The 14,886-nt window shown below is 46.3% G+C and overlaps 1 protein-coding gene across 1 annotated transcript in view; it reads left to right on the top strand.

The window, feature by feature from the left end:
- LOC144604176 (uncharacterized) overlaps window positions 1–14,419 on the top strand; it is a 56,082-nt gene extending 41,663 nt beyond the window's left edge. Inside the window, exons 19-22 of the mRNA XM_078418382.1 lie at window positions 234–269; window positions 1,007–1,078; window positions 11,732–11,827; window positions 13,964–14,419. Of these exons, the coding sequence (XP_078274508.1) occupies window positions 234–269; window positions 1,007–1,078; window positions 11,732–11,827; window positions 13,964–13,977 (218 nt within the window). The 3' untranslated portion in view covers window positions 13,978–14,419. The remainder of the gene's footprint in view (window positions 1–233; window positions 270–1,006; window positions 1,079–11,731; window positions 11,828–13,963) is intronic.
- Window positions 14,420–14,886: the final 467 nt, after the last annotated feature.

Here is a 14,886-nt window from a genome sequence, read left to right on the forward strand (position 1 = left end):
ACGCTGCTACATTATTGCCTTCCCATAAATACTGAGGCTGTTGTTGAATGCAGAAGCTTTATGTGGGTCAGTGGGCAAGAAAATCAATTCACCAACCTGAAGTAGAAAATATCTCATGTTTAGAACATTTACTGGGGGTTATATATTGGGGCTGATTAGGTAGTTGTAAAATGAATGATTTCTAATAATTGTTTAAAATGAAATTGAGACTATATATTTGTTTTAATTTGTAGCTGCAATGTGCGCACCACAAAATTTTGGAAACGCAAGTAATAAAACCTACTTGTTTTTTTATACTTAGTATTAATGTATTTAATCAAAGGCCTTAGCAACGCAAATAATACATTGCAGCAGCTGTAATATATAATATATGTGTGTGTGTGTGTGTGTGTGTGTGTGTGTGTGTGTGTGTGTGTGTGTGTGTGTAGCTCGATTCTAATATTTGTAATATATATAATAGAATCTAGTTGTGCGAAATATTCTATGAATTCTATAAATATATACTCTATCTAATTTATATATATAAAATAGAATCTAGTTGCCCATATATAGACACATACAGATATATATAATATAATCTAGCTGTAAAATACTGTCTTTTAGTTATATAAATATGTATATATACACGTGATAAATATATGATAGCATATAGTATGCATTATATACATCCATATATTGTGTATAATGTAAATATACATTATATACCCCACATGCAATTATCTGTCTATCCATCTATCCCTCTATCTTCTCTCTTTCTGTCTTTCTGTCTTTCTGTCTTTCTGTCTTTCTGTCCTTCTGTCTTTCTGTCCTTCTGTCCTTCTGTCCTTCTGTCCTTCTGTCCTTCTGTCCTTCTGTCCTTCTGTCCTTCTGTCCTTCTGTCCTTCTGTCCTTCTGTCCTTCTGTCCTTCTATCCTATCCTTCTATCTTTCTATCTTCCTTCCATCTATCCTCCCATCTCCTGTAATTCAGACACATAATGCTGTCTCTTGGTTTGGTTGTGTTTCAGCTGGACCAACGCAGGGCACAGAACTCATTTGTCCGAAGCATCCGGATCAAGAACCTTTAAGTCAATGCCCAGGTTTTTCTTAGTCTTATGGGAAAGAATATCAATTTAGTAAAATGTGTGCTGGCAACTGAACAGAGGGGACGAGAGAATTACTCAACCCAGTTGCAGATTCTCAGTGGCCAAGCAGAATCTTAATCTGTTTTTTTTCCCACACAATAATGTTGCATTTCAGTGATCTGCCAGCAGGGCACAGGAACAGGCTCTTTGACCCACAATGTCTCTGTCGAGCTTGATGCCAAGTTATATTAATCTCTACCTGCATGAGATCCATATCACTTCACTCCCTGCATGTCCATGTGTTATCTAAAAGCATCATAAATGCCATTTGTAGCTGCTTCCATCATCACCACCACTGCAAGCAAGTTCTGACCTTAAACCTGTGACTTTTGCACTTTGATATTTTCACTCAGGGGGTAAAAAGGTTCTGGCAGCCTACCCTGTTTATGCCTCTCATCATATCACAGCTGCAACGTAATTTGTGACTCTCATACTCAATATGCTGGTTAATGAAGGCATGTGGATGATCAGCCATGATCACGGTGAATGGCGGTGCTGGCTCGAAGGGCCGAATGGCCTATTTGTCTATTGCCTATTGCATATCCAATGCCTGCTTTGCCATCTCATCTATTTATGTTGCCATGTACAGGGAGCTAAGGAATTAAATCCGAGGATCCCTCTGTAACCAATGTCGTTAAGGGTCCTGCCATTAACTGTATCCTTTCCCCTTGCATTCCACCTCCTAAACCTTGCACTTTCTTTAATTAAACTACAATTCTCCCCCCCCCCCCCCCCCCATATCTGTATTCTCTACCATTCTCCACCCATATCTGTAAACGATCTATATCCCACTACATCCTTTCACTGCCTTCCTCACTGTCCACTTCTCAGGAATACTAACCAACCCATCTACATTTGCGTCTGCATCTGGGTTGTTTATAGATAACACCATTGGTCTCCATGTAGTTAACCTACACTGCACACCCCTCATCAAATGCCCTCATTGCCTCCTCAAAACACTCAATCGTTAGTAAGACCTGAACTGCCATGGGCCGAAACATGCTGATTATCCCATTCTCTTCCAAATGCGGACTCGACTTCCTGAGCCATTGGGAGAGATTGAGCAGGCTAGGACGATATTCCTTGGAGCGCAGGAGGATGAGGGGTGATCTTATAGAGGTGTATAAAATCAGGAGAGGAATACATTGCGTAGTCACAGAGTCTCTTGCCCAGAGTGGGGGAATCGAGAACCAGAGGACATAGGTTTTAGGTGAGGAGGGGAAGATTTAATAGGAACCTAACGTTTTCACTCAAAGGGCAGTGAGTGTATGGAACAAGTTGCCGGAGGAGGTAATTGAGGCAGGTACTATTTCCACTAAACGTTTAGAAACATTGAGACAGATAGATGGATAGGAATATGGGCCAAACGCAGGCAGGTGGGACTGGTGTAGATGGGGCATGTTGGTCGGCGTGGGCAGGTGGGACTGGTGTAGATGGGGCATGTTGGTCGGTGTGGGACTGGTGTAGATGGGGCATGTTGGTCGGCGTGGGCAGGAGTCAACAGCTTCAACTTCCTGGGCGTGCTTGTCTCTGAAGATCTGTCCTGGGCCCGGCACATTGCAATCATAAAGGAAGCTCATCAACATCTCAACTTCCTTAGAAAATTGAGAAGATTCGATGTGTTGCCAAATACTCCGCCAGTCCTCTTCAGGTGTACGGTGGAGAGCACACTGACACTGCATCACGGCCTGGTTCAGGAACGAAGGAGGCTTCAGAGAATGAATGGCAGCCATTGCCCGGTCCATCGCACGCACTGACTTCCCTTCCTTTGAAGGGATCTACCGGAGGTGCTACCTCAAAAATGCTGCCAATATCATCTAAGACCCCCCTCACCACCCTGGCCATGCTCTCATGTCACTACTACCGTTGGGAAGAAGATACAGAAGCTTAAAACCCATGACCACTAGTTTCAAGAGCAGCTTCTTCCCAGCAACTACCAGACTTTTGAACGCTGCACAACATTAACCATTAGATCACCGAATGCGATCTTTAGACTGTGTTTTTATCCGCACGAGGAACTTTGGTCTGGCACTATCATGGCGACCTGGTATTACAGTTATTAATTTATTGCATTATTGATTATTATCTATTACCTGTGTGTTATCGCATTTACGGGCCTGTACAGTTGCAGCAAGGAAGAATGTCGTCGTTCCGTTGCCGATGCACACGACAATTAAACGCTCTTGACTCGTGTTTCAATCTGTGGAGACGTTATCAACGTTTTGCTGGCAGGTGAGGCCAGTGTGAGGAGGATCTTGTAAGCAGGAGAGGACCGTCAGGTGAATGCTTTTCTACATGATGCCTGGATGGTAGGGTGTGTTGCTCCAGTCCAGGAGAGCAGGACGCTTGTCAAGCCAAGGATACCGTTGCCATGGAAGGGCCTGCATAGTTCTCGGAATCGTCTTTATCTATGGAACTGGTGCGCTACAATATCCGCAACGAGCTAGAGGTAAATGGTTCAGTACTACAGAAGGACTGTTCAGAAGCCTCAGCACACAGTGTGTGGCAGAAGCTGTTCCAGAGTCTGGTAGTGCACACATTCAAGCCTCTAAGTCTGGTGGTACGTGCTTTCAAGTTTTGGGCACCGGGCCGGATAGGTTGAGGAGATTGCAGGTAAACTGTACACGTTGTCATTCTGTGAGAACAATGTGTGTCAGTTGGTGTTGTTAACATGCCTTAGGGCTAGTTCTCAGCAGGAGAGCAGAGACCTATGCAAAGTCACTAAAGCCCTCTTAATGCATTCCTCAGCTTTATCAAAGGGGAGGAGATAGTGGAGCCACTATCAATCCTCACTGATTGTTGCTTTGATCAGAAATGCTACTGTTGAGGACTGTCCTCTTAAGGGAGTACTGTGGCGGTTTTTGTTGATGAGAACACACGTTCAATGGAGCGCTGCAGAACATTCATGCTTCATGCCAGAAATTCATGCAAGCGGGAAGCAGATTGTTCTTTAATTTAGTTTAGTTTGGAAATATAGCACGGGAACAGCCCACCGAGTCCGTGCCGACCAGCATAATCTAGCACTATCCTACACACTAGGCACAATTTACAATTTTTACCAAAAGTCAGTTAATCGACAAACCTGTGCGTCTTTGGAGTATGGGAGGAAACTGGAGCACCAGTAGAAAACCCACGCAGGTCACGGGGAGAACGTACAAACTCCGCGCAGACAGCACTCGTAGTCAGGATCGAACCCGGTGTAAAGCAGCAACTCTACCATTGCCCCTTATGACTTGATACACTGCAGCAGGTTTTTTGTAGACTGCCCGCTTCCTTGTACACTTGGCAATGTGCGTGAAAAATCTTTGCTTAAACATTGGGCTGATAAAGCCTACATTTTTACCCTCTCTGGCAATGTTTGGAATCGTGTTCCACTCCCACTCCCTGAACTTGTCTTGCCATAGAGGGAGTACCGAGAAGGTTCACCAGATTGATTCCTGGGATGGCAGGACTTTCATATGAAGAAAGACTGGATAGACTTGGCTTGTACTCGCTGGAATTTAGAAGATTGAGGGGGGATCTTATAGAAACTTACAAAATTCTTAAGGGGTTGGACAGGCTAGATGCAGGAAGATTGTTCCCGATGTTGGGGAAGTCCAGAACAAGGGGTCACAGTTTAAGGATAAGGGGGAAGTCCTTTAGGACCGAGATGAGAACGTTTTTTTTCACACAGAGAATGGTGAATCTGTGGAATTCTCTGCCACAGAAGGTAGTTGAGGCCAGTTCATTGGCTATATTTAAGAGGGAGTTAGATGTGGCCCTTGTGGCTAAAGGGATCCGGGGGTATGGAGAGAAGGCAGGTACGGGATACTGAGCTGGATGATCAGCCATGATCATATTGAATGGGGTCGGTGCAGGCTCGAAGGGCCGAATGGCCTACTCCTGCACCTATTTTCTATGTTTCAGTGTTGGCACCTCACATCACCAGTGAATGATTCACCCCCACTGAAAGCCTTCTCACTCAGTTTCTACGTGCCAGCTTCTGAACTAATGCGTGGAAAGAATAGAACAGGTGGTTCCTTCCAAGTCTGTGCTGCAGGTGAATGAGATGTAAAACGTGCTGCAGAAGCATCCTGACCCGCAAACATCACCTATCAGTGGCACGGCGGTAGAGCTGTTGCCTTACAGCACTTACAGCACCAGAGACCCGGGTTCGATCCCGACAACAGGCGCTGTCTATAACGGAGTGTGCACGTTCCCCGGATAAGGGGGGATCTTATCGAAACATATAAGATTATTAAGGGGTTGGACACGTTAGAGGCAGGAAACATGTTCCCAATGTTGGGGGAGTTCAGAACCAGGGGCCACAGTTTAAGAATAAGGGGTAGGCCATTTAGAACGGAGATGAGGAAAAACCTTTTTAGTCAGAGAGTTGTAAATCTGTGGAATTCTCTGCCTCAGAAGGCAGTGGAGGCCAATTCTCTGAATGCATTCAAGAGAGAGCTAGATAGAGCTCTTAAGGATAGCGGAGTCAGGGGATATGGGGAGAAGGCAGGAACGGGGTACTGATTGAGAATGATCAGCCATGATCACATTGAATGGTGGTGCTGGCTCGAAGGGCCGAATGGCCTCCTCCTGCACCTATTGTCTATTGTGACCTGCGTGGGTTTTCTCCGAGATCTTCGGTTTCCACCCAGACTCCAAAGACATACAGGTGTGTACGTGAATTGGCTTGGTATAAATGTAAAATTGTTCCCAGTGTGTGTAGGACAGTGTTAATGTGTGGGGATCGCTGATTGGTGCGAACTCGAAGGGCCTGTTTCCGCACTGTATATCAAAACTAAACTAAACAGTGTGTTCTCCAGAGATGCTGCCTGATCAGCTGAGTTACTCCGAAGGTAGGCACAAAACGCTGGAGTAACTCAGCGGGTCAGGCAGCATCTCAGGAGAGAAGGAATGGATGACGTTTCGGGTTGAGACCCTTCTTCAGACTCCAGCATTTTGTGTCCCGTTGCGTATGAATCAGTACCTGCAGGTCCTTGTTTCTACGACATTTCTATGTAAAATGTTCCTGAGGAAATAATCAATGGGGACTTGAGTATAAACAGATGTTGGCAGTAACATGCTGCATCACAGTCTTTAAAGAGAAAAAGAAAAATGCTCAGGAAATAGTCAACCATCTTGCGCCTCCAGCCTCGACATCTCTGGCACTCTCCCAACTTATTTCCAAGGCTTCCTCCTGGATGTGGCCGAGGTATTTTAGAAATTAATTTCTTCCCAAAGTGTTGTCCTGCTGCCAACCGTTGTGAGGTAACTGGACAGAGTGGATGCGGAGAGAATGTTTCCGCTAATGGGAGAGTCGAGGACCAGAGGCCATAGCCTCAGAATTGAAGGACGTACCTTTAGAAAGGAGATGAGAATTTATTTAGTCAGAGGGTGGTGAATCTGTGGAATTCTTTGCCACAGATGGCTGTGGAGGCCAAGTCAATGGATATTTATCATATCATATCATATATCTACAGCCGGAAACAGGCCTTTTCGGCCCTCCAAGTCCGTGCCGCCCAGCGATCCCCGCACATTAACACTATCCTACACCCACTAGGGACAATTTTTACATTTACCCAGCCAATTAACCTACATACCCGTACGTCTTTGGAGTGTGGGAGGAAACCGAAGATCTCGGAGAAAACCCACGCAGGTCACGGGGAGAACGTACAAACTCCTTACAGTGCAGCACCCGTAGTCAGGATCGAACCTGTGTCCCCGGCGCTGCATTCGCTGTAAAGCAGCAACTCTACCGCTGCGCTACCGTGCTGCCCTAACGCGGGGATTGACAGATTCTTGATTAGTGTCAGGGGTTACGGGGCGAAGGCAGGAGAATGGGGTCGAGAAGGAAAGATAGATCAGCCATGGTTGAATAACGGAGTAGACTTGATGGGCCGAATGGCTTTATTGTGCTCCTTGAACTTATGAAGTCACACTGCAAAAAAGATGGTGCTGAGTTCATACATGGTTCGTGTACATGTGAGGTAGAGTTACACAAAGAGGCTGCTGAAATAAAGCTGGCAAGAGGGAAGAAGCTGTTCTAAAATCTGGACTTCCAAGCTTTGAAGCTTCTGTGTCTTCTCCAAGCAAGTAGAGGAGAACAGGGGAATGGCCAGGGTGGCAGGCATTGTTGACGATACCACCCGCCTTCCTGACACAATGCACCATGAAGATGGCCTGGATGGAAGGCAGTGCCGAGCCTGCGACGGACTGGGCTGTGTTCACCACAGGTTCAAGCAGGCAGGAGAGGTGCTGTTGCTAGATCAGGCCCATCATAATTCTCTCACTGGCGCAGTTGCTGAAGTTCAAGGGAATCTCCAAGGACATGCCGAACCTTCTCAGACGACTAAGAAAGGAAATACACTGATACGCTTTCTTGATCACAGCATCAGGGTGGAGAGGCCAGGTGAGGTTGCTGGTAAGGTCGCTGCAGAACTTTCACCGTCCGGCGCGGCCTGGAACGTGGCAACTCCAACAGCCTGACCGCGGGAGAAGACGGCAGGGGAAGAGAAAAGACATTCTGGCCTTCCATCACAGTGAGGAGGTGACTGGAGGAGACTCACTGTGATGGATGTTTCTTTTTTGTGTGTTTTGTGTTGGTTGGGGTGGTGTAATTTGCTTATTTTATTGCTCTTATTGTTGGACTGTGGGTGACAAATAAAGATATCCTGAATCCTATCCTGAATCCTGGTCTTAGGCTGTTGCCAGCGAATATGAAGCTGTCCGCCACAGCTTTGTGTTGCCTCGTTGATGAGGTTGGAGTGGTATTTCCCCACCATGCCTGAGGTCAATAACCAACTCTTTCACCTTGCTGCCATTATGACCAAAGATATACTAGAGGAACAAGACCCAAAATCCGTAGTATGTCATGACGCCATTTTAGTAGGCAGAAACTTGCAGAAACATTTTAAAAGAAAAAGAACAAAAATCGGTGAATTGACGGATGAGATATATTCTGCATTTTAATGGTATCATCACACAAACTGTTCCCCCAAAACACTGATTACACTGCGAGAGGCATAACGAGCTGAGGTTTTTGCCTACTAAAATGGCTCCTTTGCGTACTTCTCTTCAGTATAGGCGATTTCAACGGAGTGGTCCATCTTGTTCCTCTGGTATCTCTGATTATGACCTAGGTTATTGTTCTGACACCGTGACACGAGCTTCTCCATCTCTTTCCTGTATTCCATTCCATCGTTGTTCTCGATTCAGCTGATCACAGGGGAGTCATCGGCAGGCTTGAAGATTGAGGTGATACTGTCCGCACAGTTGCGGATGTGCAGTCAGTAGAGCAGGGGTCTACTGAGCACAAGCCCGAAGGAGCACCAGTGTTGAGTGTCAGGGTGCGGAAATGTTACGACCGATTCTAACCAACTGAGGTTTACTGGTCAGCAAGTCCAGAAGACAGTTGCAGACGGAATCCCCAAGGGCAAAGTCCAAGAGTTCAGAGTCGACACAAGGAACGACAGATGCTAGTTTACAACAACAAAAAAAGACACAAAGTGCTGGAGCAACTCGGTGGACCAGGGGGGCATCTCTCGATAACATGGTTAAGGGTCCCGAGCCAAAACATCGCTTGGTCCTGTTCTCCAGAGATGCTGCCTGACCCATTGAATCACTTCGCAGTGCCTTATTCCAGGAGCCTGCAGATGACCTTATTCGGTACAACAGTGTTGAAGACTAGTCAATGCGTAACATCCTGACATCGGTTGTTTGAAAGAAGAGGAACGTCGGGAAAGTGGAATGTTTTTAAAAGTGTGCTGACAAGAGTCCAGGACGTGCATGCTCCTGCTGGGGTGAAGGGCAAGGCAGGGTGGGGGGGGCTGAAGGAAGCTTGGATGATGAGAGAAATTGAGGCTCTGGCCACGAATAAGAAGGAGGCATGGGGCAGGTGTAAGCAGCTGGGATCAAGTGCATCCCTGGAGGAGTTTCAGGAACTGAGCAGCAAGCTAAAAAAGGGAAATCAGGAGGGCAAAAAGGGACCGGAGAAAGCTCTGGCAGATAACGTTAAGGATAATCCCAAGAGATTTTATAAATACATAAAGGGAAAATGGGTAGCCTGAGAGAGAACAGGACCCATAAGATCGTAAGGTCATGTGATAGGTATAGAATTAGGCCATTCAGCCCATCATGTCTACTCCGCCATTCAATCATGGCTGATCTATCTCACCCTCCTAACCCCATTCTCCTGCATTCCCCCCATAACCTCTGACACCCGTACTAATCAAGAATCTATCTATCTCTGCCTTAAATATATCCACTGACTTGGCCTCCACAGCCCTCCGTGGCAAAGAATTCCACAGATTCACCACCCCCTGACCAAAGAAATTCCTCCTCATCTCCTTCCTAAAAGAACATCCTTTAATTCTGAGGCTGTGACCTCTAGTCCTAGACTCTCCCACTGGTGGAAACATCCTCTCCACATCCACTCTGTCCAAGCCTTTCACTATTCTGTACGTTTCAATGAGGTCCCCCCTCATTCTCCTAAACTCCACAGAATATAGGCCCAGAGCCGACAAACGCTCATCATAGGTTAACCTTCTCATTCCCGGGATCATTCTTGTAAACCTCCTCCAGGGCCAGCACATCCTTCCTCAGATATGGTGTCCAAAATTGCTCACAATATTCCAAATGCGGCCTGACCAGCACCTTAGTCAACAATGCCAAACGCGGCCGACCCCTCGGGAGCCAATGCGGTCAACCCTCTGTGTAACTCTAAAGGAAGAAAACGTTGAGCCAGATAGCAGTGTGTCCATGCCCAGAGTGGTCACCACCAGCACTGTCTTCCAGCAACCTCACCACCTTGCTGACAGGGCTGTTCCACAAGGGCAACTAGACTAAAACCGCTTAAGCCGCTGGAAGACTTGTTTTCACCTCTTTACAAACCTCTCCAACTGCCAATTGTGCATGGACACAGAATTAGAATCGTTCCCACGCAGGGTGGAGTGTATATGGAAGGAGCTGCCAGAGGAAGTGTTTGAGGCAGGTACAGTAACAACATGTAAAAGACATTTGGACAGGTATGTGGATAGGGAGAGGTTGAGAGGGGACACAGCTCAAACGCAAGCTAATGGAACCAGCGTAGACGGGCATCACGATCAGCATGCACAGCTTGGGCCAAAGGGCCTGTTTCCATGCTGTAGGTCCCTACTGAATGAAGCCGCATCGAATATTGCAGCTCTGGATGGAAGTCAAGTCAAGGGGCCAGGTATCAAGTATGTGTGATCCCTCAGTCAGTGGTGAGTTGAGAGTCAGGAACCTCCACTATATTCTGCATATTGCAAGGACTAGAAGGCTAGAACAGTGTGTACTGCTTATCCTAACGAGCTCTCAGCTAATTATCAGCGGAGTCTGGTCTGGTGCCCATCAGACAGCCCTACATACCATCAGCTACAACATACCCATGGACTTTAATGTCCACAATCCAATTATTGTCACTAACATTGTTGACTACAGGAGAATTATGCTTTGAAGGGCTTGCTTTGTTATTTCTACATCTATATACTAAAACTCTCGTTTGTTTGTTCCTGAACTACAACCAAAGTGGTACACGATCGCGCGACAATTTTGGGCCCACCTTACTCACCATCGTCCCTTTGGTGCTAATGGAAGAAGTGTCTTTGAAATCGGTGTTATATTTTTTAAGTTTTTCACATTTTAATGTTTCAATCTATCTCCTGGGAGTGGGGGGGGGGGGGGGGGAGTGCTGCACCAATGCAGGAGAGGTTTGGGCTGAACGGGTCCACTTGGTCTAGTATTGAACAAAAATGGCGCGCATAACATGAAATAATCCCTGGTATGAACGAAGGAAAGTGTGGATTGCTGACTTGAGGTTGAACTAATGTATAGGACATCGCATAAATTGCTCACTTTACAATTTTTATAGATAGGGCATATAATGTGCCATTGACACAACTAAGCTGAAGTTTAGAAGGATGAGTGGGTGGGGGGGAACCTCATTGAAACTTACTGAACAGTGAAAGGCCTGGATAGCTTGGTTGTGGGGAGGATGTTTCCACCAACGGTCTAGAATTAGAAGGCACAGCCTCAGAATAAAAGGACGTACCTTTAGAAAGGAGGTGGGGAGGGATTTATTTCGTCAGAAGGTGGCGAATCTGTGGAATTCATTGCCACAGGGGGCTGTGGAGTTCAAATCATTTTATGGCGGAGATTGACAGATACTTGATTGGCAAGGGTTTCAAGGGTTATGGGGAGAAGGCAGGAGAATGGGGTTGAGAGGGAAAGATAAAGCAGCCATGATTAAATGGCACAAGAACACAAGAAAAGAGGAGCAGGAGTAGGCCAACCGGCCCCTCGAGCCTGCTCCGCCATTCAATACGATCATGGCTGATCCTACCCCAACCCCCTTCCCACTATCGCCCTTCTTCCCACCCAAAAGAACCGATGGACCGAATGGCCTACTTTTGTTCCTATGACTTATGACCTTGTGAAGCTAGAATGGTCTCTTACTGTAGTTATGTGAGTGGACAATATGCTGCAAGTCATGTAGGCAATGTTATGAGAATATTGCCAAATCCAGGCCTTATTGATAAGAGTTGACATTTAAGAATTAAAATGATTGCATGTTGGTTAAAGAACTGACTCATTGTTTTGTCGTGTAAGGGAGAGGTCCGGTGAAAGTGTTTTGCCCCCCTCAGAATGGAACTGAAGATGCCCTTCGTTCGACCTCTGCCAACGCCGGTGGTGCAAAACGAACCGGTGAGCCTGTAGGACAATTTGTTAAACTAGTTAACAATGAGCTTATCTTCTCAATAACACACACTGCTCCTTCTTGGTCCACTCTTTAGAAATAAAATCCAATTGAGCTGGAATTTTTAGAATGGTAAGAATTGTTTTCAACTCAGTCAAGATCACAGAATGCATATTAATTTCCCTACTTCCCCTCAATTCGTCAACCTCCCACACCCATTAAAAAAAATTGACATCTAGTACCATGAACTAGTGCTGAATATTTTGATACGGCACTGGTTTGTGTACAGAGTACAGAACTTTATTGTCATTCGGTACAGATACCGAACGAAATTACAGCAGTCACAGAACACAACAAAAAAGAAAAGAACACAGGACACACGACCCCAACACAAACATCCATCACAGTGACTCCAAACACCCCCTCACTATGATGGAAGGCAACAAAACTTCCACTCTCTTCCCCCCACGCCCACGGACAGAGAGCTCGACCCCTACCGAGGCGACCGACACGGGGATGGAAGGCCCCGCGGCCGAGCTGCACCGGGCACTGAAACGTCCCGCGGCTGAGCCGCGCCGGCGATGTTAAGTCCAGCGGCCGAGCCGCGCCGGGCGATGGAAGGCCCCGCGGGCGATGGAAGGCCCCGCGGCCGAGCTGCGCCCCGGGGAAGAGACCTAATAAAAGAAAGGTTTCCCCCACCCCACCACCCCCCGCCCCACCCCCCCCCCCCCCCACACATACACAGCCAAAAACAGAAACAAAAACCATCCCAACACCGACACACAAACAAAAAAAAAGGAAAAAAGACAAACAGACTGCCAGCGAGCCGCAGCCGTTAGGCGCCGCCACACGTGACCCAGTCAAATATGTGAGTGTAAGCCTATCCAAAGAGGCATGCATGGTGGTGCAGCGGTAGAGATGCTGCCCCACAGCACCAGAGACCTGGGCTTGACCCTGACCACTGGTGCTTGGCTGTACGGAGTTTGTACGCTCCTCTCCATGAGCTGTGTGGGTTTTCTCCTGGTGCTACAGTTTCCTCCCCCACTCCAAAGACATACAGGATTGGTGGTTTATTTGGCTTGATAAAATTGTAAATTGTCCCTGGTAGGATCGTGCTAGTACGGGGTGATCGCTGATCGGTGCGGGCTGAAGGGCCTGTTTCCCCGCTGTGTCTCTAAACTAAATTAAACTAAAGCAATTTGTTTACGACACATGCGATCCAATGTAAACATATGTTTGTTCATGGCCCTTCTTTAGTTTCATTTTTCATGAGGTATAAATGTATGGGAATGTTCTCTTCTGCATTTTAATTGCACTATTGTTGTTAGAATGCATTTGGGGAACTAGTTGTGCAATGGAAGCATTTTAACGGCTGAGGCTCATTCTGTCTTGTTCCCAGAAATTAAGTTAGCCTGGGGCAGACATTGTGTATGGTAACCTTCCTTTACTAATATCGCAGTCACGGAGGGGCTGGGTATTTGGGCATCATTATTAAAGGTTTTAACCTTTATAGATTGCACTTGGCCTGACAAGGAAAGGAAGGGGCGTGGCACGGTGGCACAGCGATCCCTGCACACCCACACTTCCCTACACACACTAGGGACAATTTACAATTATACCAAGCCAATTAAACTACAAACCTGTACGGCTTTGGAGTGTGGGAGCAAACCGGAGATCCCGGAGTAAACCCAAGCAAGTCACGGGGAGAACGCACAAACGCCCCACAGACAAGCACCTGTAGTCGGGATCGAACTCGGGTCTCTGGCGTTGCAAGGCAGCAACTCTACCGCTGCGTCTCCGTGTCCAACTGTCCTTAGCATGGGTTCTGATGAGGCTCCATGAATCTAAACTTATCAATGCTGCTGGACCTTCAGTACAGTGTATTTTGATACTGGAATTACACCTCAGATTGCAAACATACACGTTATTTTTTTTCTTTTAATTATCTACAGCAAGTTCCTTACATTTAAATGTGTATAAAATTAAATGGAGCATTTAGCTAACTTCAAGTGATTTATTAAAAAAAAAAATGTTGCTATATTTGAGTCTGAAGTTTAATAGTCTAATTGCAAATTCATGTTGGGTGCAGATGGGAGATTTGTTTATGTCTTTCAATAATCTGTGTTGCTGGTAATATTCTACAGCTCCTGCCACATGAGAAATTGATGCACAGTAACAGAACAGCAACCCCTTGCAATCGTGCTCAGGTGTTTAAAAGTTTAAAGGAATATCAATTGGAGAGAAGAATTTGCTCCTGTCTCAGTGGACCTGAAGAAAAAGTAAAGATGTGATTCTCACCTGAATTGCATGGAACAACGGGATTTTCATCCAGGAAAGCATTTTCCCCTATTAAATATAATTAGTATTGCACTTAATTGTAACAGTCTGAGATCACCAGCTACCTGGCTAATTGCAGGAATTAATAAAAAATCTTCACAGATCTGTAGGTGACAAGGTTTAACTTGCTGAACAGTGACCCTATTTCTGTTCTTAGTTTAGTTTAGTTTCGAGATACAACGCGGACACGAGGCCCTTCGGCCCACCGAGTCCGCACCGACCAGCGATCCCCACACACTAACACTATCCTAACACACACACACTAGGGACAATTTACAATTATACCAAGGCAAAGGTAAACTGATATGAATTAACCTTCAAACCTTCAAAACGTCTTTGGAGTGTGGGAGGAAACCGAAGATCTCGGTGAAAACCCTCGCAGGTCACGGGGAGAACGTACAAACTCCGTACAGACAGCACCGGTAGTCAGGATCGAACCCGGGTCTCTGACGAGAAGGAGATAGCAACAAAATGTTATATAGACAAATATGAAGCCATCCACTGGTGGAGAAAAATAGAAAGCTTTATTTTGATTTGTGAGAGATTGATGTTGTTGGTATTCAGAGTAAACTGAGTTTACTTGTAGTCATGGAGTCATAGAATCATACAGTGTGGAAACAGGTCCTTTGGCCCAACTTGCCCACACCGGCCAACATGTCCCAGCTACACCAGTCCCACCTGCCTGCGCTTGGTCGAAATCCCTCCAAACCTGTCCTATCCACGTACCTGT

Source organism: Rhinoraja longicauda, chromosome 21, assembly GCF_053455715.1.
Source record: "Rhinoraja longicauda isolate Sanriku21f chromosome 21, sRhiLon1.1, whole genome shotgun sequence".
Taxonomy (NCBI): domain Eukaryota; kingdom Metazoa; phylum Chordata; class Chondrichthyes; order Rajiformes; family Arhynchobatidae; genus Rhinoraja; species Rhinoraja longicauda.